At 54.7% G+C, this 25,542-nt stretch overlaps 2 protein-coding genes across 6 annotated transcripts; one reads left to right on the top strand and one right to left on the bottom strand.

The window, feature by feature from the left end:
* The first annotated feature begins 8,268 nt into the window (after positions 1-8,268).
* On the top strand, positions 8,269-12,522 carry C1QL4 (complement C1q like 4). The gene is made up of 2 exons (XM_032345628.1): positions 8,269-9,547; positions 11,669-12,522. The coding sequence occupies exons 1-2, from the start codon at positions 9,011-9,013 to the stop codon at positions 11,846-11,848; spliced, it is 717 nt and encodes a 238-aa protein (XP_032201519.1). The 5' UTR covers positions 8,269-9,010; the 3' UTR covers positions 11,849-12,522.
* Positions 12,523-13,125: 603 nt separating this feature from the next.
* Positions 13,126-19,767, bottom strand: TROAP (trophinin associated protein). Of its 5 annotated transcripts, none has more exons than XM_032348099.1 (15): positions 19,503-19,767; positions 19,237-19,415; positions 18,961-19,132; positions 18,093-18,250; positions 17,865-18,002; positions 17,591-17,673; positions 17,033-17,085; positions 16,461-16,573; positions 15,433-15,549; positions 15,231-15,314; positions 15,072-15,131; positions 14,703-14,828; positions 13,947-14,580; positions 13,472-13,665; positions 13,126-13,288 (listed from the first exon to the last, which is right to left on the bottom strand). In XM_032348099.1, exons 2-15 carry the CDS (start codon positions 19,378-19,380, stop codon positions 13,256-13,258), a joined length of 2,109 nt encoding a protein of 702 aa, XP_032203990.1. In that variant the 5' UTR covers positions 19,381-19,415; positions 19,503-19,767; the 3' UTR covers positions 13,126-13,255. The 5 variants fall into 5 exon arrangements, with proteins under 5 accessions (XP_032203990.1, XP_032203989.1, XP_032203991.1 ...); XM_032348098.1 differs by having other exon boundaries at positions 19,237-19,391; XM_032348100.1 differs by having other exon boundaries at positions 19,641-19,767.
* Between the last annotated feature and the right edge of the window lie 5,775 nt (positions 19,768-25,542).

The following is a 25,542-nucleotide window of genomic DNA, read 5'->3' as shown; positions in this document are numbered from 1 at the left end:
CTCTTTTGTTCTCGATACCCGGGTCACAGCGGAAGGGGGTCTATCCCAGCTCGGCCGTCCCCAGAGCGCCCCTCGGGTGTCTGCTCAGTCCCGCTGGACGACCGGACTCCTACCCGCCACGGAGTTAGGCCACCCTTTGCCCCGCCCGCGCCCTCCAGCCGCTCGGTGCCCCCACGCCACCTTGTCCCTCAACTGCGCAAACATCTGTTGCGCGCCCACTGTGAGCCGGAGCCGCGCCAGCCTTCCTCCCCCCGCACCTCTCCCCCGCCGCCCTCCCCTGCCGGCCCGCCTGGCCTGTCGGCTTCGTGACAGCCGCAGCCGAAGCCCAGGCCCCGCGGGAGCGGCCTGAGAGGAGCCGCCGCATGGCTGGCTCCGACACCGGCCTCCCCGGCGGCTCCAGGGGCAACGGAGGGTGGCGGCCGCTGAAGCGAGACCGGAGCCGGCCCGCAGATTTGGCAGAGCTGGGCCGGGGAGGGGGGAGAACCCCTGGGCGGCCTTGTCTCCCCGTCTCTGAGGCCTGTCGGTCTCCTCATTCTATTGCCCTGGGGTCGGCCCTGGACAGGAGACCGCCTGGCTCCGCGCGCCTGGGACGCGTTGGCTCCGGTGCCCCCTCCCCCAGTCCGGGTGATTTACACGCGGGCTCCGCGCAGCGGCCGCTTCCCAATCAGGAATATCGACCCCGGGCGGGGCCCCCGGGCCGCATCGATCCCTCTAAGGCTCCGGATTTAAAAATGTCAAATTTGCCTTTTCCAGGCGGGCGGAGGGGCTGGGGGGGGGGGTTGCTGGAGGAGGGCGACTGCGAGGGTGGGGGTGGACAGCGGGGCATCGACCAGGTGCTTGTGCCCAGAATGAGAAGCGACCCGGTCTTGTCCATCCTAGGGTTGCAGTTGCCTCTAGACGGGGGGCAGGAAGGAAGCTCTGATCCCTTTCCCATTTCCATGGACCTCACCGTTGCATTGGCGAAACGGAGAAGCCGCAGAGGAACAAAGACATACCCCAAAATGTAGGGAGACAAAATTGGAGGCGATCCCTAAACATGGACACAAGAAGAAGTACAGAAACAAAGATATAGAGGCTCAAAGAGATACCCTAGCTATGAGGAAGAGCAAGGCAAAGGGAAGGTGGCTGAAAGACACATTGAACAAAACGGGAGATCAGAGATCCAGAATCATCCCCAACTCTGCCCTATAGACCCAGGAGATTACGGACTGGAAAAGAAGTCAGGCTTAACCTTTTGGTGTGTTTGAGAGTGGGGGAGGACAAAGCCAGGTGAAGAAAGAGAGTTGTTAAGAGAGAGGAATCAGACTAGAATTAACATTATTCTCCCAAGGTGTCAACTAGTAACTGGACCTGAGGAGCAAAAGATAAGGGTCTGAGGGGCCCCTAGCTCAGGCCCCAAATAGGTGGGTTCTCTTGGGAGTTGATGGTCTGACTGCTGCCTGAGACCCACCTCCTCCTCTCTGACCACCACCAGACTGGGAAACTAAGACGTTTTGGAGATTACATCCTGTATGTGATGAAGACTGTATATGTAGGGGTGTGAACTATGGAAAACTCTAGTGGCCACTTCCTTACCCAGGACTCAGCAGTTGGGTCTCCAGACTTTGGAAAAAGCATCCATTACTTTCAGGAAGCATAGGGAAAGGGTGATATTTGGGGTGGAGATGATGGAAAGGAGCACTTGTCCAGACCAGCATCCTCACAGTTAACATCTATCCCCCCACCCCCACCAGCATACCTCAGCTGTCACTGTGCACACTGCCATTTCCTACAGAACTGGAGAGAGAGCTGACAGCAAGTAGTGCGTGTGTGGGCTAGGGGCAGCACAGACACGAAAGAAGAGGCTGCAGCTGATCCTCAGACACACACAACACACACCACCACTGGCAAAATCAGGTCAACACATTCCTAAAAAAACTGACCCACACCGTCACTATTTCCACGTGTGATTCACACTCATCAGTCCCTGTCACCCACGCCACCTCTGTGTGCACGGACACGCACAATTCCTCCCAGGCCAGGCTGAAGCGCCCAGTCCTAAACGTCCGTATACTTTCTTGAGGTTAGACCTTAAATCGCCTAACCCAAGGAGAGGGCTTAGGTTCCCGCCCTCGCTCCCCAAATTCTACAAACAGAGCCAGCTCCAACGCCTGAGAGGCCGAGCTCAAGGAAGTCAAGTACCGGGGTCGAGGCGAGGAATTGGGAGCTGACCTGTCGGTGGGGCTATTAAACGCCTCCCTGACTCTCCCTCCTGCCACTGGCCTCTTTCCCGGCACGTCCACTCGCTGCTCGCCGGGCCGCCGTCCGCCTGTCAGTCGAGTAATGAATGCGCGCTCCGGGCCCCGGGCCCCCCCGGAGTCGTTCATCACTGCCAGCCACCGCCCACCTCTCTGCCGCCCGGGAGGGCTAAGCGGCCCAGGCGGCGAGAGCCCCTCTCCCCCCACCTCGACCACTAATTGTCAGATTGAGATGTTGATTTGTCAGCTGGGAGCTAGCGCCAAAGAATCCGCAGTAAAACCCGGACTCCTTGAACTTCCTTTCGCCGGCGCGCGGGTTCGCCCAGCCTTGGAGCTTTTCTGGATTTGACGTGGATGGGTTGGATCTCACTTAAGAGACGGGGGAGTAGGAACGCAGTATCACTCTATTCCGATAGGAGGCGCACCAGACTACAGATCCTCAGTTTCCCTAGGAAAGCACGTCTTGGGCGCAGTTCCACCTGTACGGACCGGATGCCCTTAGGGCTTCATCCTTCAGTCTCCCAGCAGGGGGCGCCTGGCCCACCACCCTCTTCCCTTCTGCGGCTAGATCCCCTGCTTCGGCACTGGAAGCCCCCAAGGCAGCTGTCCCACAGTCCGCCTTCAGGTCACGCCCGGGGCCATATCCTGCCCTCTCTCTCCTGCAGGTGCCTCCCGCCTCCCGCAGCCCTCCGTTCTCCCCCAGGAGGTGCCCCTGTTGCAGGTCCGTCCTAGCCTTGCCCTAGGCGCCTAGGCTGTAGTCCTACCCCCGCCCTCTCCCCAGCCCGGGCCCCGGAGCTCCCCGGGCGGCCGGCTGAGTGACGGGCGGCCGGTGATTATGCGGAGGGGGGAGCGGGGTGCGCCGCGGGCGGCAGCGCTGACCCTTCACATTTCCGATCCGCCGGGACCCTCATCCATCCGAAGCTGCTCTTTGTCTGGCCGCCTAATTGCCGGCGGACAGGATGGATGGCGGGACCGACAGCCGCGGAATCCCTAATAAAGGCCGCGGCCGCCGGGGAGGGAGCGCGGAAAGGAGGGGGAGCAAGAAGGAAGGGATGGAAGGAGGTGGGAGGAAGCACCGGGCCGCGGCCGCCGACTCAGAGCCACTGCGCGCGGCGCACGCTGTAGCCAGGCCTGCCTAGGGTGCAGGACTAGGAGTCCCGGGTGGACCCGGGTCCTGGCGCGGTGGATATGGGGCTTGTTAAATTTCCTGCTTGGAGAAGAGGAAAGAGCCGTGAGCAGACAGAACATCCCAAGGCCGACCCGGCTTAGCCTTGCCCTCGAGGCTTGGAGCTCAGGCGCTGCCTCCTGGGCTCTGGGCTCTCGCCAGCTGGCGCCCCTCCCTCGGCCCCCCGCACACCCCCTCCTTTGCTCACCTGTCGGTCTCCCAGCGCGGATCCAATATCCCCGCGGAGAAATGAGGGGTCTGACAGCTGTCTGTGCGGCCGCTCGCCACATTTCATTAACTGGAGGCTGGAGCGGGCGGATGGTGGGGGCGGGGGGGAGCAAAAGGAGGCGGAGAGGGAGGCCAGGGCGAGGAGACGCCCCTGGCCAGGGGTCAAGGGCTGCGGAAGTAAGTCAGCAGCGCGATCTTGCCCGACAAACACCTTGGAAACAGGCTCTGCCCGGTCCACGCGGGAACCAGGAACCTACCCTCAGTCCAGTGGGCGCTAGCGCGGCCCTTTGAACCCGAGGCTGCCCCGAGCAGCAGTGCCGGGAGGAGTGGCAGCCCTAGGCCCGGTGGCATATTGGCCCTGTCCCTCTGCGGTGAAGGTCTGCCGACCCTCCGCGCAATGGGGCAAAGTGTTAGACTGTTTTCCTACCGATGGTGGGAGAAGGAGAGTGGCCCTCAGCACTACTCCCCTGACTGGGCCAGTTTTCCTCCCTTTAGCCTCTTGAAAACAATTTTTCCTCAGATTCGTTTTGTTTCCTTCTCCATCCCTACTCTCTGCCCACTCCTCTTATTTTGAACAGCTGCTCTCCCAAGCTAACTTCCTCGACCCACCGTTAGCCAAAAATGGAGCATCTGTTGGGTGTCAGGTCCCCCAGGGCAGGAGTGGAGGATGAAGGACACTGAGCCTAGGCCCTGCCCTCTTGGCCTCACACACATAGATCTCCTCTGAGACCTGTTCAGATCTCGCTCCTCTCTCCCCCTTGCACTGTCTCCGTCTCCATGTCTCTTCCCTGGGGCACTGAGATCAGAACTCTAGTTCTACTTACAGGGTGATACAGAACAAGCCATTTCTACTTTCTGGGCCATTCCCTCTTCTGTAAAAATGGAGATAATATATCCACCTCTTATGGGGTGCTGTGAGGATGCAATAAGAACTTGTATATAAAAGCCCTCAAATACAGCAAATACTCAGTTATATGGTTACCATTTCCGTGTTATCCCCTGTCCTCTCAGGCAGGCAAAGTTCCTTCCTCGTCATACCAGGGGCTTGGTACGAGGCAACCCAGACTGTTTCCAGTTCTGTGTCCTCTTACATGTGGGAGCTGGAAGCCAACATGTGTGTGAGGGGTTGGGGACCACACTATGAATTACCCCAAAAAGTGAGGAAAGAGAGAGTGCAAGCAAACAAAAGTGTTTTCTTAGATCTTAATGTGACACCAGCCCACTGGTTTCTCTCCTCTTACAAATGAGAAAACTGAGGCTTGTGGAGGTTCCCCAGCTAGTGACAGGGACAGGCCATAGTGCTAGCATCTTTCCTCCCATCAGCCCTCTATTGTTCATCTCCTCACTCCTCTTCTTCCCTTGAGGGGGTCTGGGTCAGTAACAAGGAGTGTGGGAGAAGGAACAAAAAGAGAGAACCTTCAAGGAGCCAGGACCTTTCCACTAGACTTCATAAAATTTTAACACAAAAACTTCCTCAGAGTAGAAAGCCTATATCCCATGCAAATCATATGCTAATCACATGCTAATCCAAAGTCTGGTCCTCAGAACTCTGATGCACACCTGGCTGTAAGCTCTGGGGGAAATTCTTGGGAGACCCCTGGGTTCCAGGACAAGACAGACGAGAGATGTGCTCCATTTAGGCTCAGGTTATGGAGTCAGGATTCATTTCAGGACTGGAGAGGAGTCAAGTGCATAATTTGGGATTAGGGTCAGGGTTAGTGCAGAGTCAAGGAGGTTACGGTAGGATTCAGCTTGGGCTGTGCTTTTATTTTACTTATTTATTTTTAGGTAAGCTCCATGCCCAAAGTGGGGCGGGAGCTTGAACTCACAACCCCAAGATCAAGAGTCACATCCTCCTCCAACAGAGCCAGCAGGGCACCCCTGGGCTGTGCTTGTAAAGAGGGGAGAACAGGGAACTCTTTAAAGGCCTCCTTTCCCTTTCCTTTCCCCCATCAGACTCGTCCCCACCTCTACCGCTCTTGGCCACATTGTGTACCACACTGTTCTCTGCCTACTTCCCATTCCCATCCACACCACCTCCCTGGGGCCTCCCAGTTTGGCTGCCTGGGGAGCTCTGGATAAATCGTCCCAGACCCCAGCCTGGGCCTCAGCATTTCCTCTTGAGCCCAGACACTTGGCTTCTGGCCCCAGGAGCAATGGCTGGCCTTGACCCTACCCAGGTCCCTCATCGGCCGAATGTGACAGCTGCAGGGGAAGCAATAAGGACCTGGTGAGCTGGCAGCTTCATTCCAGAGCGTGGGGAAAGAGCAACAGAACATGAATAAATTCATGGAGCTGGCCCCTCAGCTCCCTGTGAGCCAAGCCTGCTCCCCCCACCACACAGACCCGCTGCCGCCTGCAGCCCTGCTGGTCACCGCAGCTCACAGCCTGGGCTGGGGACAGGAGAAGGGACGCTCCAGAGAGAAGAGGGCTGGGACCTGAAAGGGGCTGAGGTGAGGGGCTCAAAAAGAGGGCCTCGGTGAGTAGGAGAGTGGGGTGGGGAAATGGGGCTGAGCAGTGAAGGCCTCTGGTCAGCGGAGGGAGGGCAGGGGAGGGGTGTGGAGGAAGGAGAAGGGTGGCAGGACCTGAGACCATGGGGCTTGAGGACCGGGCAGGGTAGGCTAGCGTGAGCACCGGCCTGCTCTCTCTTCTCTGATCCATCCATCATCCAGCCTGGGGGAGCAGTTCCAGAATTAGACATGCACGGGGCCGACATGGCCCTCAGCCCCCCGAGGAAGACAAATGGCGACAAAGACCTTGAATAAAATTTGTATTTATGGTTGGAGGAGGCGGCCCCTCCCCCACTGACTGCCAATCCTTTCTCTCCCAACCCTTTCAAGCATGAGGGGCCTCCCCCTACACTGGCCGGAGCCTCAGCAACCTCTTTCTTCCTGCACTGCTATGGGCTGGGAGGTTCAGGAAAGGGGTACAGAAAACAAGATGAGGTGAATCACTTTCCACCCAATAACCATGCCTTGGTATGCCCTGTGCCCTCCATTTTGCACAACTTATTCCTGTGTATTACAGCCCTGGCTTATCCTAGTCAATTAGACGTCCTTTGCAGCTGTCCACCTCCACGGTCTCCAAACATCACCACTTTTGCCGGTCCCGGAGCTCCTTTTCCAAACCTCTGGCCCTGGGGTCCCTTGTAGGCAAGAAATTTCCTCCGGAGGTGCCAGACCCTAAGGAAAGACGGAGCCACAAGCTTTTCTCCTGGACCCTGACCCCACACAGAGAGGGATCTATCAAAGCTTGTGTCCCCTCTTGGTTGCTCGGAATGACAGAAACAGTCACCTCTCACAGGAGGGTGCCCAGCATTTAATCTGCATTTTAGTTGTGTTAATTTGCATAACCAACTTCAAATCCCTCCCTCCAACATTTACTATGTGGGATCCAACTTCTTTGGGTTTCCATCTAACCACAGATTTTTGGGAAGGGGAAGGAGGCTGAGATGCTGCAGCTGGACAAGATCTGAGACTGGGGGCAGGGGTGGTGCGGAGCTGGGCAGGGGAGGCCCAGTGAGAGACTAGAGCTGCTTTATGACTCCTTCTCCCCAGTAGATTCTCTACTCTTCAGTCCTAAGATAGGAGACATGGCATTCATGGGGCCCCACATTTAGGGGCTAAGAGGAAACCAAGTAAAAAAACCTCCCTTCAAACAGTGTATGCCCCCCCCCCCCACCACGGGGCCACACACACACAAAGACAACACAAAATCCACAATCCCACTCACCCAGAAACACACAAGGCCAGGGTACCATGGCCTGGTCCACACTTGCCAGCACACTGTCACATCGCACAGACCCGGAGCCTACCACTCTGTTGGAAGAACCGCCCCGCCCCCGCATCTTCCCCACAGTTGATATGTCACATTGGAGTCCGAACACGGACCTGGGTGTCTCTCTGCAGCGCGCCATTTACATTTCTCTCTCGATCTGTCAACCTGTCTCCGCTCTTGTCTCTCTCTCTCTCTGTCTCTGTCTCTCCCTCACCCGCTTTGGGCCTGTCACTTAGTCTCTTTTCGAAGCTTTGTCTCTGTCTCTGCTTCTCTATCTGGCTTTCTGTCTCTTTGATTTCTCTGTCGTTTCTTCTCTGCTTTCCTGCCGGTTTCCTGCTCACTCCTCAAGCCTGATCTGTTTTTCCCTCTCGTTCCTTCACCCTCTTCGCTGTTCTGTGCCCCCCAACATTGAGGGTGGAGGGTAGGGGTGGCTGGAAATTTGCCTTTTCCAGGTCAGGCCAACATGTACTTGTTGAAGCTTTTACCATGTGTTATTGGGTCACGGCACTGAGGGTCGTGGGGTGGCGAATTTCAACCTCTTATCACCCTTCCTTTTTGTGGGCCTTTCTTTGGAGGGGGTGGTTTTTTAGCTCTGGAATCCACCTCTGTCTGTCTTCTGTGTGTGTATGTCGACCCCTTTTTATCCCGTATCTATTTCTGGCTTCCTCCGGGCTCTGGGAATACCAAACTCAGGGTGGGGTGAAAGTAAGGATAGAGTGGGGGCAGTGAATTCCTGCAGAATCGACTCAGAACAGGCAGGAACCGAGAAGCTGGGGGGGGGGGACACGGGTGGGGGCCTCTGCCTGCCCCGCCCCCGCGCTTCCCACTCTGGGCGCCAGGGGTCGCTCCGCCCCGGGCCGCTTATAGAGGCTCCCGCCGCGCAGCGGCTCACACCACCCGCACTGCCGCCCCGGGAGGGAGGGGAGGAAGGTTAGGGACGCAGAGAGGGAGAGCTCCAGCTGGAGAGAAACGCGGGTCCAGGGCTCTAGCAGGGGCTGGGGCCGCGGCTGGGGTAGAAAGGTGCGTCAGTGCTCGCCAACAGCCAGAGCGCAAACCTACGAGGAGGTCGAGTCCGGAGGGCGCCACCCGCAGCGCCGAGCCCGGGACGTCCAGAGCGCGGAGAGTAGTCCCTGGCTCCGGCCAGGAGCGATCCGTCTGGGTAGCCGGGGACCTAGGCGCCGCCATCCTTGAGAAAACAGCTGTCCGGAGAGCAGGCATCCTAGATCTGTAAGAAACCGGCCGTCCGAGAAGCCGTTGATTTCAGGCGCCCGGGAACATTAGGCTGAAAGGGAGGGTAATAGAGAACCACGGGTTTTGAACCGTCGGGAGCCCCCTGGCCCAACCCACGGGGGGGACCTCCGCCTTGACGGAAGGTTTGGGGAACGGCACCGCTGAGGCGGGAGCCCGCAGGGCCGGGGGGGCCGGGCGCAGCCGTCGGGGGGGTCCCGACCCAGGCCCGAGCCCGGCCACCGCCTCCGGGGCCCGCGGAGAGCCCCGGGCCTCCGCCGCCATTGCGCCCAAGAGTGAGGAGGATCTGCTGGCCCTGGCCGCGTCGCGGCTGAGCCGCCGCAAGCGGGTGGCAGGCGCGGCCGTCGGGGTGGCCATGGTGCTGCTGCTGCTGGTGGCCATTCCGCTGCTGGTGCACAGCTCCCGCGGGCCAGCTCACTATGAGATGCTGGGTCGCTGCCGCATGGTATGCGACCCACACGGGCCGCGAGGCCCTGGACCCGACGGCGCTCCCGCCTCTGTGCCCCCCTTCCCTCCCGGCGCCAAGGGAGAGGTGGGCCGGCGCGGGAAGGCAGGTCTGCGAGGGCCCCCGGGCCCCCCAGGCCCCAGAGGGCCTCCAGGAGAGCCGGGCAGGCCAGGTCCACCCGGTCCTCCCGGCCCAGGCCCTGGCGGGGTGGCGCCCCCTGCAGGCTACGTGCCTCGCATTGCCTTCTACGCGGGTCTGCGGCGGCCACACGAAGGTTACGAGGTGTTGCGCTTCGACGACGTGGTCACCAATGTGGGGAACGCTTACGAGGCGGCCAGCGGCAAGTTCACCTGCCCCATGCCAGGTGTCTACTTCTTCGCTTACCATGTACTCATGCGCGGCGGTGACGGCACCAGCATGTGGGCCGACCTGATGAAGAATGGACAGGTGAGGTGCCCCTCCCCCACCCAGGTCCAGAGCAGACCGGGCAGCTTTCTAAATCTCCCTGCACTCATTCCACCTGAGGGCTGCATACAAACCCTTCCCCCAACAGCGTCACTGAGTCCAGAAACGCCAGGCTGCCAAGAACTTACAAATTGTTTCATTTAGCCGAAGAGGAATTGGGGCCAGAGAAAGGAAATGACCTGCCCAGGGTCTCACAGAGCGTTAGGAATGGTGCCAGACTCGGAACTTAGGACTCAAAGCTTAATGTCTCTGCAACTGCTATCCTCACTCTCCAACTACAGGCAACCCTACACCAAAACTTCTTTGGTGTCTCATCCTGCCAGTTAGCGTCTGTTCTCGCCCTGTCTTGGGCCACTCTCTCTTCTGAGGCAGCCTTTCCGGCTTTTGGGTTTCCCCGCCTCAGGATGGGTGAATTACCTGGAGTCTGGCTCTTTTGAATTAGCATGGAATCCAGGTCTCTGGCAATGGGCAGTGGGCAGCTGTTCTTGTTTTGGCCATTCAGCTTGTATTTTCGAGTAAAAGGCAAAAAAGAAAGATGACACTCACCCAGGGCCTCAGACCATTCTAGAGCTGGCCTTACCCTTAGCTAATACTGAGTCAGTAGGCAGAGGTGGAAATCATGTGGCAGTTCACCGGCCAGCTGGGCAGCATGATGAAAGGGATTTGGACGGGGAAAGAGGCAAAGAACAGATAAAGCAGAATCTTTGGACCCTGGGCTGGTTCTGTAGGCCCCACATCTTCCCTGGCAACCTCTGGCCTCCAGGTTCTGCTGCTCCTGCCCCTGTGGTCAGAGTTGGAGTCACTGCCACCTTGACTTGGGAGAATAGCTCCAAGGACTCAGCGGGAGGACTGGGACATGCAGAGAGGGAAGGAGAGGCCGCGGAGTGGGGGTTGGGCAAGGCACCTGGGCCCCACAAGCCGCAGGGAGTAAGACTGGGGCTAAGCGGTGACCTCTGAATGCCCCGTGCGCCAGATGTGGACCATGGCACATCAGGCCTGCTGGTCCTGGAGGTCTGGAGCCCGGTCCTGCTCCAGCTGCAGCACCCTGCTGCTCCAGGACTAGTAGGCATTGCACTGGGGTCTTCTCCCAGCAGGGCCGCCCCAGGGACCCAAGGAAAGAGAGACTGTATGTGTGCCTGCATGGGAGTGACAGCCGTTTGTGTGTAAGGGAGTGAGTGTGTGTGTGTAATGCGAGTGTCTGTGGGTCCAGGGTGGGAGAATGGATCAGTGTCTATCTGCATGGGGCCTTGAGTAGGTGTGTGTGGTCTCTGCAGGTTATCTGTGAGCAGGAGGAGGGGGCGATTGTCTATCTAGAATGTGCCTGTTTCAGAGGGGGGCGGGGGCCGCGCAGCTCCCACTCTGTATTCCGTGGCGCGGGCGCTGCGGCCCTGGGGACGGTAAATAGTGATTAGAATAATGATGAATAATTAATGAGTTAATAACCAGCTCCCGCGGGACACGAAGAGGGGGGCTGGGGAAGGGGCTGGCGGCCCTAGGCGACCAGCAGCGAGGCCAGAGGGAAGAAGAGGTTACCTGTTGGGGCAGAAGGCGACCCCCATGTCCTAGCGCCAGTGGGCGCCAGAAGGGGTAAGGGCACCCAGAGGCGAAAACGCATCATTGCACCTTCCCATGGCTCGCACCCTCGCTCCCAGGCTACAGACGCACCTGTACCCTATCACTGAGGGAAGGGAAAGATACTTCAGGAGGTCAGAGCGGGTTCATAATCTTAGCAATTACCCTACAGGCTAATTTTATTGTTTGAATGCTAATAATAGCAACCCCTATAGAGCGTTTTCTAGGTGCAAAGCGCTGTTCTAACTCACTTCTTATGTACTAACTCACTTAATCCTATTATGAAATCCCATCTTCTAGTTCAGATTGAGGGCCAGAGAAGGCGTGAAACTTGTCGAGTCGCTCAGCTGGGGAGTGGCAGTGCCTGAGAAGCTCAGCGGTCTCCCGTGCGCTCCCTCTCCTCCTCAGCCCCTGCAGCCCGTTTCCCTCGCCTCGCCTTCGCGGGCCCAGTGCACCTACTCCGCCCAAAGCTTCTCGACACCCGGGCTCCGCACAGGGGCTGAGCGGCGTGTTGTGTTCTTTCCCCGCCAGGTCCGGGCCAGCGCCATCGCTCAGGACGCCGACCAGAACTACGACTACGCCAGCAACAGTGTCATCCTGCACCTGGATGTGGGTGACGAAGTCTTCATCAAGCTGGACGGCGGGAAGGTGCACGGCGGTAACACCAACAAGTACAGCACCTTCTCCGGCTTCATCATCTACCCGGACTGAGCAGGGCCCCATCCCCCGCGCCCCCGCTCGCCCTTCGCCTCCGCTCCCCTCTTCACCCACCTCCAGCCGACCCCACCCAACGTGCCACCCCTTCCTTTGAGAGCCTGGCGGCGGGGCGGACCCTCCCGCTCCCGAGGCAGCCTTGCTGGGTGGACTCTCCACGATCCCGGGGATCGAAGTGGCTGGGGAGAGGAGGAGGCCGTGCTGAGGAGGAGCAGAGCGGCTCCGGAAGGGCCCCCTGGGGTCAGAGTGCGTGCCTGTGAAAGCGGAGGTCCAGACCATCTCTACTGCGGGGGGCTGGGGGACAGCTTTACCACCCGGAGCTGCAAGCAGAAAGGAAGCCCTGGCATTGGAGGGAGGCCCTTTGCCCGCGGGGGTGGAGAGCAGAAACAGGAGCCCATCCAGGTGGGAGGAGAGGAAACGTTTGGCTGGCGCTTGTCCCCTGTCACAACTTTCTCTCCATCCTCTCCTCCCTTCATCTCCATTTTCAGGCTCCAGGCTCCGGCCTAGCAGCCTTCCTGCGAACTGGAGGAACCAGTGAATTCTTTCCTAGCATTTATAACTCATTCTGTACAGTCCCCATTTCCCGCCCATCCTGCCTAGGCCCTGGGGCTACAGCTGCTGTTGCCTCGCCCAATAAAGTGAAGTTGGAGAATGTGTGTGCTTCTTAACTTAGTGCCCAGAGTGGGGGAGAATGGCTGACCCTTTCCCTCACTGCTGTCAAGGACTCTGGTCCTACCACTCTCTGCCAGAGGCAAAGGTTTACTTATTCCTGGCAAGTCCTGTCTCTGGGGGAAGAGAGGAGGAGAGTAGCCCAGGGCTTCTACTCTGATATGGAAACGGAGGCATATAAGCTTCCGGAGAGCTTTGAGGCCTCCTACTGTAGAGAGACACCAGCCAGAATGACACTAACAAGGGGGGTTCCAGAGATATGGGTCTGGTGCTTCTGCTTTTTGCCTGATGCAGGAGGAGCTGTAAGAAGAGGAGTTCTAGGGCAGGAAGGAGCTGCTGATGGCTCCCGAGAGGGGCACTGATCTCAAAAAGCAAGAAAAGCAGGTCCGGAAAGGTCCAGATTTGCACTCCTACAACTTGCGCAGGGGCGGAGGTTGGCGGGAGTGGGATGCCTCTTTAGGACTGCTTCTAGGTGAGGGAGTCTGGGGAATCCAGAGAGCCCAGGGCCCGCCTCTAAGCTGGAGGACACTGCCACCGTGTGGGCAACTGGAGAACAACAGCTGTAGCTGGCCTAGATGGGCCCAGTGGGAAACAGACACTCCGAGGACAATTAAGAAACTTTATTGAAGAATAAAGGGTATGGGCTCCCAGTCTCACGGGGTGGACAATAAATAAGGGCTAAAAGGGGCAAGGAGCAAGGCAGGGCAGGAGGTGGATGCATCATGACAGAGAGTCCTATGGGGCAGCAGAACCAACTGGAATAAAACACTGGGGAGAGAGAAGGCTGTCACAGCCCAGCAGCCATCCTTGAACCGTAGCCAACCCTTCCCACGGCCCTCCCCAAAGGAGCAGAGGCTGGCCCCCTGCCCCCACTCTCTCCCCAGCACCCACACCACCCCATTTTCCAGCCGTGCTGTGCAGGCAAAGCCTGGCTGTGGTTGGGGGGCTCACCAGGGCATCCTGCCATTCAAGTAATGTGGCCACAGGGTTGGTGCAGACCCGGGCGGGTCCTGAGGGTGGGGCTCGGCTGGTGTAGAAGGCACATTCGTCATCCAGGCGGGCCTCATGGAAGCAGTGGATGGCGGTCAGACACGCTTTAAGGCGCTGCCTCAGGGCCAGGGTTCGAGGGGCAAGACTGCTGGGACCTAAGGGCCAAGGGCCAAAGAGACTTCAGTGCAGGCTCTGGAGTCCTCTTTTCCCACCATCTAAAGCCCTTTCCCACTACCTGCACCACCCCCCCCAGGGGCCAAGCCAACTAGGAGCACAGAGATTGAGGGGCAACTCCTCCCTTCCTTCCCAAGGAGTGCTAGGCTAGGCTAGGGGAGCTGGAGGAAAGCATGGGACCACCCAGTGCAAGGTAGGGGCCTGCCTCCAGTGAGAGATGAGGACCTCCTTTGTTCAGAAACCCTTCTGACCAACTCCTTACCTGCCTGGCCTGTTGGGGATCTCAGAGACTGGAGTGAGTGAATAGGGGGGCTGGCACAAAGTGGGTGTTGGGAGGAGAAGATGAGGGTGGTGGTCTCTGGAGCCCACTGACTGCGGCAGGGCTGTGGGCTGGACTCCGGACTTCTTGGTTCCAGGAAGCAGGCCTCGGATGCCCCAGGCTCTATCCTAGGGGAGGGCTCTAGGAGTCCAGTGTGCCTTTGGGAGTCAGCCTGCAGGTGTCCGGGCTCTACTGCAGGGCAGGGCTCTGATACCACAGGCTGTTCCTGGACAGAGGGTTCTGGTATCCCAGGTTCCCTGCTATGGCTGGACTCTGGGGACCCTGGCTCTGCTGCAAGGCAGGGCTGAGCTGCCTCCGGCTTTGCTCCTGGGCAGGGCTGCGCTTCCCCACACTCCTCTGGAACATAAGGCTCTGGTAGCCCAGGGCGCTGGAACAGTCCGGGAAGGTGTAAGTCCCCTGAATTCTGCTCTGGGGCATTCCGGGTTCTAGAAATCTCAGCCAGAAGGGGCTGAAATTCAACCATTTCCAGAGAGGAACCTCCATTAAGGGAGGCACACTTGCCCCCAGCCAGCCCTTCCACCTCTTGTCGCAACAACTCCTGCAGGATACTGATGCGCTGTGGGGAGGAGAAGAGCCCTCAGGGGGATGTCAAGGTGTGAGTTCAAGTCTCCACCCACACTGTCCTGTTCGCATCCTCTGTCGCTGCCAGGCAGGCATCAGGCCCACATGCACACCCACCTGCATCTTCAGCTCCTGGAGCGTGGCGGGTGTACTAGGGTCAGAAGCTGCCACAGGGGGTTTCCCAGGCCCCTCCTGCACCCTTGTACAACTCTCCTGGTCAAATAACCGGACTGCAATCTGTTCCTGGCACAGGGAAGGAGAGGGGCTGTGTGAGGAAGCCGGTCTGGGGCAGGAAGGAGATCAGTCTGCCTGCGTCCCCACCCCACACCCCATACCAGGAAGGGCTCAGGTTAGTCAGGAAGCCCTAAACTGAGAGCAGGAGGACAGCCGAGGAGCACAGAGTGTTGGAGAGTTGGTAGCTTCTCGGGGGAGTCTGCCTGCCTCAGACTGCTGGGATCCCAGCAGGAAAAGCCTTCAGATACATACCCAGGGCAGGGCAGGCTCTTCAGGGCATGACTGAGGGGAGAGGCCGGTCAAACCCTGGGCCTGGGACAGAAGGGGGACATTGTAACTCTCCCTGTTCCCATCCATTCCCTTCCTCCCCCGCCCTGGCCTAGGTCAGCTACCTCCCCTGCTCCCTCTTACCTGCTGAACCCTGGGGGCTGCTCGGATGGGTGTGAACTGGGTTTTGGGACGAATGGCAAGGCGCCGCAAAACCGAATAGGAGGGCTGGGGAGAGAGGACGATGGCTGAGCAGGAGCAAGAGCTCGACCTGGCAGGGATCCCAGCCAGAATGTTCTCCCCTTGCCCAGCAAGCCCCCCACCCTCTGGAGTGGTGGATACAAACTGGAGCTGAGGGGCCAGGAGAAGGTATGCGCTGAGCCCGTCCAAAGGGTGATGGGTGGGTGATGGACGGTGGCACCGCTCGGCCAGGGGAGGATGTCAGGTGGGAGGCACTGTTGTCCTGTGGGGAGGAACAAGGTGGAAGAGTGATCGCTCCCCCTCTGCATTCCCATGTCTCCTCATTCCAGCAGCCAGTGGGATTCTTTTAAGAACTAATCAAATCCTGTCTCTCCCTTGTTCATCGCCCCACCCCATGGCTTTCCACTCATTCCAGGGAAAAGCCGAGGCTTCACTCTGATTTCTAAATCCGTACCCAATCTGATCTTGCCATCACCCTAACCTCACTTCCTGTTGCCCTCCTTATTCTGCTTCAGCCTGGCTGGATCCTCAAACTCCTTTCTGCTGATCCTCAAACACACAAGGCACATTCCGCTTCAGGGCCTTTGCATCTACAGTTCAACTGGCCTGGAACATTCTTCCCCCAGATATCTGCATGGTTCACTTCCCCATCTCCTTTTGGTTTTCACTGAAGTGTCATCTTCTCTGGCCAATCTATATGAAATTGTTATACCCCCTCCCCTACTTCCACACCCCCTTCAGTGTCTACTTTGTTTTCACTCATCACCACCTGACAGGCTATATATTTTACTCCTTTTTTTTTTTTTTTGGTCTCCTCTTTCTAGAATGTGAACTTATTTGCTACTGTGTATCCAGAACCTAGAGTACTGCTTGGCACATAATAAGTGGTCAACAAACACTTGTGGAGTCAATGAATGTCAGATCTGCCTTGCTCTCAGCACTGATCTGCTGTGTGACACAAATATATGCCAGCCTGTGACCTCTCATCCCCAGGCTCCAGACAGCTAGTAAGCAGAGACTAGACCTACTCTGGAGAAGCGTTGGGCCAGTGGGGCAAACAGACTCAATTTACATACCAACCCCCTCCCACAAATCCTCAGTGCTGGCCAATGCCAGAGAATTCCTCCCAAACATCTCCCCTTCTCCCCCCATCCCAGAAGGATCTCATCTCACCCTGGTGTGGGTTATCTCTCTTAATGGTACCCGCTGGGCCAGACCTAGGGGGCCCCCTCCTCCTTCATCTGAGCGAGTAACAACTTCATGTTCTCCTTCAGGGAGAGAGGGAGCTAGGAGGAGACAGAAGTTTGCTGTAGTGCTGGCACACACACCAACGGCCGGCATAGGGTTTTGGAACCTCCAAAGAGGGTAAGTCAGCTTGACAGCCCCCACTGTACCATCAGTGGGACCCGCCTAGCAGCCCCTTGGAGCCCAGCAACATCTCAGTAATCACTTACTAATCTGAACACCCCAAGTAGGCTGGGGTGTGATGGTGGCTCTTAGTGCTGAGGACAGAACAGTGAGTGGAAGGTAAATCTTAAAGGAAGTGGCAGAGAAAGGGTTGAAGTGGAGACCACCTCTTTGACACAAGTGTAACTGGGCAACCTCTGGCCTATTATTAAGGTCCCTTCCTTGGTGGCTCCTCCTGATGTGGCCTTCCCCTCAAGCCCCCTCCCCACCCACTGAGCTTTCTCCAACTTAGGCAGCCAATCTGCCCCTCTTTTCTCCCCGTGGCCAGACACACTCACCAGGTGGGACTGGGGTCTCCAGGAGTAATCCTGAGGTCTGGCTCACTGAAGTCCTGACGACAATAAGGACAGCAGCTAGCAGTCACTGAGTACCAAGTGTGAGCTGGGCACTTTGCTAAGTGCTTTACAAACGTCATCTCATTTAAGTCTTTGCACAACAACCTCTAATGATACAAATGTTACCCTCATTTGACAGATTAAAGAAACAAGCTTGGTGGGGGGTAAGGTGAGCTTACTCTAGTAAGCGCTGAGAGTCAGGAATCAAACCCAAGTCCCATTTATTGCCATAGTCTATGCTCTAGCCAATAAACAAAACAGACAGCATTTCTCATTTCTGTTCCTTCTTCCCCCCACAACCTGAAAAAAACTGATGTCATACGGAGGCCTGGCTGTGGAGGCCTGAACCCTCTTCTAAGGATTCAGCCTGGGCAGTCACAGGTTTCCCCCTTCCCCTCCTCGGCTGCTGGGAAGTCTTAAAAAGCTACAGGAAGTCTCTAGCTCCGAGGGACCCCTGTATCAGACATTGGATCATTCTTTTCCAAATGATGCTCTCCTCACCGGCTGCTGCCACCTGTCACTCTTCTTAGCTCCTGGAAACTGGGGTGAGCAGAGGGGTGAAAGGAAGGTCCTGAAGGTGGAATCTAACCCACGGGAGCAAAAGAAAAGAGCAGAGTCAGACGTGGGCCCTAAACCTTCAGGCCTCACCACCAGCCCCACCAGCCTCCACAACCGCTCTGGCTTTTCAGAAGTATCTTCCCTCCTCAGGGCCAGCTTGGTCCCAGGGAGGAGCTCACAGAAGAACTGAGGATCCCAGCCCCTCAAGAGCACTCACCAGGGCCTCTAGCCTCTGAGAACACAAGGTCCGGCCACGGGGTCCTGGTCCCTCTAGCCTCGAGAAGCAGGAAGCCCTGGCAGGGTCCAGTCGGTGGGCAGGGGTTCTAGGGGCTAAATATGCAGAGGCGCGGGCACCCTGACACCACAAATGAGGCCATCAGCACGGACTCAGGACTCCCCTCTTCCGTCCACACCAGCCTGATTTCCTCATATCCTGTCGCATTACCTGGCCTCTACGGGTGGTGCCTCCCTGGCTCCCTCGAATCAGGACTCTCTGAGCCAGACTGGGCTGGCGCCCCAGGCGACAGCTTTTCACCCCCTCACCTGACAGGATGGTGGCCAGGGCTGCGGGGTCAGCCACAAACTCTACAGTCCCTGGAGCCTCTGCAAGAGAAGAGGAGAAGGTGAGAAGAGGAGGAAGGCTGAGGGGACCCAGGGCTGCTACGTAGTCACCCTGAGGTGCAAGAGTGAGCTAGAGACTCATATTATCAAACTCGGCTCACAGAAGTTCATAGGACTTTACTTTATTTTTTTATTTTATTTTTTAAAGATTTTATTTATTTATTTGACAGAGATCACAAGTAGGCAGAGAGGCAGGCAGAGAGAGAAGGAAGCAGGCTCCCCGCTGAGCAGAGAACCTGATTCAGGGCTCCATCCCAGGACTCTGGGATCATGACCTGAGCCGAAAGCAGAGGCTTTAATCCACTGAGCCACCCAGGCACCCTGAACTTTAAGTAAGACACTGTTCCAGGTACTGGGGCTCAGAGATGAATGAGAAAGCCCCCAGCCTCAAGAAGTTACCATCACACTCTAGAGAGGTGACAGGCTCAAGTCAAAGTATGACACGCTATAAAAGAAGAACTACAAAGTATTAGCATACATGGCAATTGATTGTGACTGAGGGAGCTGGAAAAGGCTTTAGAAGAGGGAGGGGCGGCTTCTGGGAGTACAGAGATGTCCAGGAGCAGGGTTCAAGACTCTGCTTACAGTATGCAGGAGACCAGGGTAGTGGAAAGCTCCCAAGCAAACTGCACCAACCCCATTCCCCCATGCCCTCGTAAGGAGACTGTGTTTTTCAAACCTCCAGCAGGTACCTGTCTGGGGAGGGTGCCTAGGCCCCGCATTTTGTCCCCCAGGGCTAGGCCTCAGTTCCTCCAAGGGGTTCCGGAGCTGAGTGCTCCCCACCGATCTCTCTGATTTCTCTGTTTGATGTGTGACTTTCGGCCTGGGGCCTGCTGAGTCGAGGTTGGGCTTCTGGACCAATCTCTGGGGGAGGGGAAGACAAAAAGCTGGGGCTCAGCTCTGGGGTGCATTGGTGGTATGTTATGTCTCCTTGCAGGTACTATCTTCACCCACCAGGCCCCTCTTACCTTTGGATCTTGGTTCTCCTGGTCCAGGGCGCAGGGTTTGACTGTGGGGAGAGGCGGGCGTCTCTGAGAGCGAACGGGAATCTTGCTAGGAGTAGGAGATACACCCCTGAGGACAGGATCCTTCGTACCCTGGAAGGTGGTCATGACTGCTACAGCTGAGATGGGAAGAAAAGCAGGACCTGTGATCAAAGGTCAGCCAGTTCGGAGCACAAGTTCTGACATTCCTGAAGCTCCCACCTCTGCCCAAACCCATGTGCCCAGAAGACCTGATGCTTCCAAGGCCGCTCCAGGAAGCCGCTCCCTCCAGGCACCCCGATCCTACTCTCTCGCTCCAGGACCCCGAGCGGCCTCTCCTCCCTATGAGCCCGCAGCCCCCCAGTCCGTCCAAGATTTCCACGCCGCACCTTCCTCGGAACCACCCTGGCTCACCCCACACTGGATTCGCTTTTTCTTGACTGGCTTCAGCTGCAGCTACTTCCCCAGTTTGTAAAATACGCCGAGCGCCTGATTGGCTCGTCTGCGCTCCGGCGGAGGCGCGTGACACCTGGCTGAGCAGTCCAATCCACAGGCTTCGGAGGCGGGGCCAGAAGGCGGGGCTAGTTGTCGAGCCGCTTTCTGGCCAGGAAAAAACTGACCCGACTCAGCTAGCCAATCCGAGAGCGGAGCGCGGGGTGGGAGGCGGGAAAAAGAGAAGGAGGCCGGCATTCGGTGGCCGGGAAAGGCGTGGCGCTCCGAGTCCTTCCCACAACGGGCGCTCCCTACTCTCGCGAGGTCTGGAGATTGCAAGGAGAAGGATCATTCTCGCGGCTTTGCGGGGAGGTTTGGCGCTCCTGAAAGAAGCTAACGGAGTTGGAGGCTGGCCGGATCACCAGACCCGGCTCTTACCCGACAGCGCCCAGACCCGTATAGGAAACGTCTTCTGTCTCTGTGCCTGGGAGGAGAAAGCGCCTCCAAACGGAGAGGGCTGGAAGGAATAGAACTGAGCCTAACGATAATAAAAACCATCTTTGGGGCACTTAGGTGGCTCTGTCGGTTAAGCCTCCGACTCTTGATTTTGGCTCAGGTCTGGATCTCAGTGTTGTGATATCTAGCCCCACCTGGGGCATCGCACTCAGTGGCAGTCCTCTTGAGATCCTCTCTCCTCCCTTTCCTCACCCCCGCCTCACCCGGCCTCTCTCTCTCTCTCTCTCTCTCTCTCTCTCTCTGGGTAAACAAATCTTAAACAAACAAACAAACAAACAAACAAACAATCCTTTTCTTACAGGAGCCTTGCAACCCGTTGAGGTGTGGTCTCCATTTCGCAGATAAGAAACAGGACTCAAACCAGTGTCCCCAGAGCTTACTCAACACCACAGGCCTGGAGGACTGAGGAGAGGAGGGTCCCCAGCCTGTTACCTGCAGGCAGGGGTGTGAAACTTAGGGAACCTAGAATACCCTGGTTACAATGGAGTGGTGACCTCTAATGGACTTTGGGAAAATGGGCTATGGTTTCAAGTGCACAGGACTGGTAGATTTTCTCCGTGACTACAGTGGATTCTGCTAGTCAAGAACCAGGAGTTGTTCTCAAACCCCACTTTTCCTCCCCTTGCAATCTCTCATTCACTCTTACTATTTTTCATTCTTTGCAATTCGTTTACTTTTTCCCTCTTCATTACCACCACCCTAATCCATTCTACTCTCACCTACAGGATTGCAATTCTCTCTTGCCCCCCACTTTAATACATTCACCATATAGCAGCTAGAGTAATTTTTCCAAAATGGCAAATCTGGTCTTGTTACCACTGTGCCTTGACTGTTGCTCCCTCACACTCCTCATCTTATTCTCTGCTTTCCAACTTCATTGCCTCTTTGAATTCCTCAAACTCCTCAAGCTCCCTCCAGTCTCTGTCTGGAATGCCTTTGTGGCTTCCACTTTGCCTATGCATGCCTCCAAATTGATATTCACTGTTACTTCCTTTAGAGGCCTTCCTTAACCCCTCTGCTCACAACCCGCCCTAATTTTAAAAAAGATTCTTTGGTCCTGTGGTCTCGGAGAATAGTGTTTGTTTCCTCAGAGCATGCATCTTAGTTGGTAATTGATTATTCATCAATGTGAACATAATATATTGTGTTTTTTAAACTCCGTCCCCCTGCTAGACGTCCATGAAGGTGGTGACCTTTTATTTTTCGCTTGCCATCATATTTTCAATGCCTTGCTTAGTGCCTGCCTTGTAAAGTGCTCAATATTTGTTGAATGAGTCAATGGAGGGATGAATAATTGATCAAATGAATGCATGGAGTGACAGGGAAGACCTCCAAGAAGTATTATTTGAACTTCTTCTTTTAAAAGAGAGAAGGCTGTTCAACAAAGACCAAAAAAATGGAAGAATATAGAGTGTTCAGAGAATAGTGAGGTCTTAGGGGTAGATGGAATGTAGGAAATAGAAGGAAATTAAACTAGAAAGGTGGTCTGAGTTGAGGGAAGGTCACCTCCTCCCACCGACAGGCACTGTGAATGTGCCAGATCTAGCCACTAGACCCACAGGGATGGGTCTTAGTAACAAGCATTGTGCACCTACTGTGTGTAAAGTCCTTTGCTAGGGGTTTGGGATATAGGGAGGAATAAGACCAAATCTGAAAGGTGGGGAGGCACCAAGACGGCTCTATAGTGATTTCACATGGGTTTAAGGCAGTCAGCACAGTGCAGGTCTGGTCCTCAGCTTCACAAACCTGGAAACATGAGTTTGTCAGACCACCCAGAGTAGATCTAGGGACTGACTCATATTAATCAAATTCATAAGAGAAATGGAATGATTTACCAAGAGGACATACCTTTCAATGACTAACATATTTATGTCTGCTCTTGAGGGCATCACCTTCACAGAATCAAGATACAAGGGAGACTTATTTTTATATCAGAGAAGTCTTTAACGGAGCCACTATCCAGAATATCCGTCATACCTATCAGAGCATCCAACCTGTTTTCTACGCAGCAGAGTGACCTCCTTCTGTTCGTCTTTGCTAGACCTTGTGTACAGGGGCCCGCAAGCCACCTATCTTGTTTATTCTATGATTTACCCCTTATTTCTCTCCTATTCCTCTGCCCTGTGGACAGCACTCTAATGTGATTGAGAGAAGTTCTTGACTATGCATGTGTGCTTATAAAACATGTAAGGTTGCACATCAGTTTCCTCTTGCTGCTGTAACAGGTTGCTGCACATTTAGTGGCTTCAAACAATGCCAGTTTATTCTCTTATGGGTCTGGAGGTCAAGAGTCTAAAATCGAGGTGCTGACACAGCTCTGTTCCTTCTGGAGGCTTCAGGAGAGAGTCCATTTCTTGCCTTTTCCAGCTTCTGGGGGCTGTCAGAATTCCTTAACTTAGGCCTCTTCTTCCATCACTCTAACCTCTGCTTCTGTCATCACATCTACTATCCACAGTGATTTCTTGCTTCTCTCTTACAAGGACCCTTGTGATAACATTGACTGACCCGTATAATTCAGGATAACCTTCCATCTCAAAGTCCTTAACCACATCTGCAAAATTCCTTTTGCCATCTAAGGTAACACTCTCAGATTCAGGGGATTAAGACGTGGACATCTTTCAGACTGGGTCATTATTTAACCTATTACAGTTGTTTAGGGCAACTGTTTTTAATTTGCATAAGTGGCATCACCGTATGATTTTGGTTTTACTTTTTTTCAGCCAACTCTGCTTCTAGGCTCCATCTTTATTGCTGTGTTTAATCTAGCTTGTTGCTTACAACAATCGCATAGCATTCTATGATAGGCATCCCTCACACTTTATGTATCCATTCCCGACTTCTTCTTCTTTTTTTTTTTTTAAGATTTATTTATTTATTTGACAGGTAGAAATCACAAGTAGGCAGAGAGGCAGGCAGAGAGAGAGAAAGCAGGAAGCAGGCTCACGCTGAGCAGAGAGCCCGATGAGGGACTCGATCCCAGGACCCTGGGATCATGACCTGAGCCAAAGGCAGAGGCTTTAACCCACTGAGCCACCCAGGTGCCCCCCATTCCCAACTTCTATGAACAATGCTATAGAATTCTCTTCTTAAATGGTCCCCTGTGAACCTGTTCAAGAATTTCTCTAGGACATATATCCAGGACTGCAGTTTCTGGATCAGAAGGCTTATACAAACTTAACTTCACTGAATACTGCTAGATTATTTTTCAGGTTTGTAGCTGTTTACACTCTTACTATTACTTAAAGTTCTTATCACTTCTCCCCTTTCCAACACTTGATGTTATACAATGTTCCAACATTAAAAAATATTTTATTTATTTGACACAGAGAAAGAGATCACAAGTAGGCAGGGAAGTAGGTGGGGGGTGGGAAGCAAGCTCCCTGCTGAGCAGACAGCCTGATGTGGGGCTCAATCCCAGGATCCTGGGATCATGACCTGAGCCGAAGGCAGAGGCTTAACCCACTAAACCACCCAGACACCCCTAAAATGTTCTAATTTGTACAATTCTAATGGGTAAGTGGACTCTCTGTTATTTTCTTTTTTTCTTTCTTTCTTTTTTTTTTTTTAAAAGAGGGAGGGAATGGGTAGGTGCAGAGGGAGAGAGAGAATCTTAAGCAGGCTCCATGCCCAGCAACAAGTCTGACTCGGGGCTTAATCTCAGAACCCTGAGATCATGACCTAAACCGATATCAAGAATCAGACCTAAACCTAAACCGATATAAAGAATAAGAGGCTTGGGGTGCCTGGGTGGCTCAGTGGGTTAAAGCCTCTGCCTTCGGCTCGGGTCATGATCTCAGGGTCCCGGGATTGAGGCCCACATCGGGCTCTCTGCTCAGCAGGGAGCCTGCTTCCCCTTCTCCCTCTGCCTGCCTCTCTGCCTACTTGTGATCTCTGTCTCTCTCTCTGTGCCAAATAAATAAATAAATATTTATTTATTTATTTATTTTAGAGAGGTGGGGGAGGGGCAGAGAGAGCGCCTCTCAAGCATATTCCAGGCTGAGCGTGTAGCCCAAAGCTGGGCTTGATGCAGGGCTTAACGCAGGGCTAGATCTCACCACCCTGAGACCATGACCTGAGTAGAAATCAAAAGTCGGAAGCTTAACGAACTGAGCTACCCAGGTGCCCCAGTTTCGCATCTTCCAAATGACATCCTTTATAGCAAAAGGATCCAGCCCAGAAGCAGGTGTTGCACTGAATTGTCTCCTTCAATCTGGAACACTCCTTCATTCTTGAATTTCATGCCCTTGATGTGTTTAAGGATTACAGGCCCTTTATTTGCAGAATGCTCCTCAGTTTGGGTTTGTCTGCTGTGCTCTCATGACAAGACTCAGGGTATGCATCTCTGGCAGGACCATCATGGAAATGATGCTGTTTTCTTTCTACAGCCTCCTACCTGGGGTTGCCCACCTCCATATGTCCTGTTCCTTTGATTACTTCATTAAAGAAATGCCAGCTTTCTCTGCTGTAAATCATTCTTTCCCTTTGGAATTTTTATTTTGTGTGTGTTGTTGGGGGGAGTATGTTGAGATTATGGGAATATTCTGTTCCTCATCCAACTTTCACTTTACTTAAGTACGTCAGTATGCACTCATACTTTCCTGTTATATGCAGTGGATTAGTACCCAGTTACTAATATTGTTTATTTTTACATTCAGGTTGACTCTGATTTGGTCATTTGGGGCCCTTTCAAGTCATCTTCTGTGTCCTGTAAACTTGCCTTCATCCTTTCAGCATTTATCAGATTTTAGCATTTCTTCTCTTTCTGGCATAGCAACACATTTCGGGCTCAAATTATACTTTCCCTACATCAGCTCTGGAATCAACCATTTCTCCAAGGAGCTCTGGTTCCTTTTATTGGAGTAAGTTATTTAGAAACCAAGAGCTGACCCAAATGAGTTGAAAGCTTATGTCCACATAACAACCCACACATGGGTTTTTTTGGTAGCTATATTCATGATTGCCCAAACTTGGAATCAACCAAGGTGTCTTTCAGTAGCCGAATGGATAAACAACTGGTATAGCCATACAACAGAATATTATTTAGTGATAAAAAGAAATGAGATATTATGCCACCAAAAGGAATCTTAAATGCATATTGCTAAGTGAAAGAAGCCAATCTTGAAAAGGTTATACTATAATCATATACTATATGATATAGGTTATACTATAATCATATACTATATGATTCCAACTATATGACATTCTGGAAAAGGCAAGAGTTAGCAGGAAGGAAAGTTGCCACCGGGTAGGGGAGAGGGAAGGATAAATAGGCAGAGCACAGAGAATTTTTAGGGAAGGGAAGCTATCTGTAGGATGCTGTAATAGTGAACATGTGACATTATG

This window comes from Mustela erminea, chromosome 6, assembly GCF_009829155.1.
Source record: "Mustela erminea isolate mMusErm1 chromosome 6, mMusErm1.Pri, whole genome shotgun sequence".
NCBI lineage: Eukaryota > Metazoa > Chordata > Mammalia > Carnivora > Mustelidae > Mustela > Mustela erminea.
Note: the sequence above shows the minus strand (reverse complement) of the source record. Positions and strands in the feature narration are given on the sequence as shown.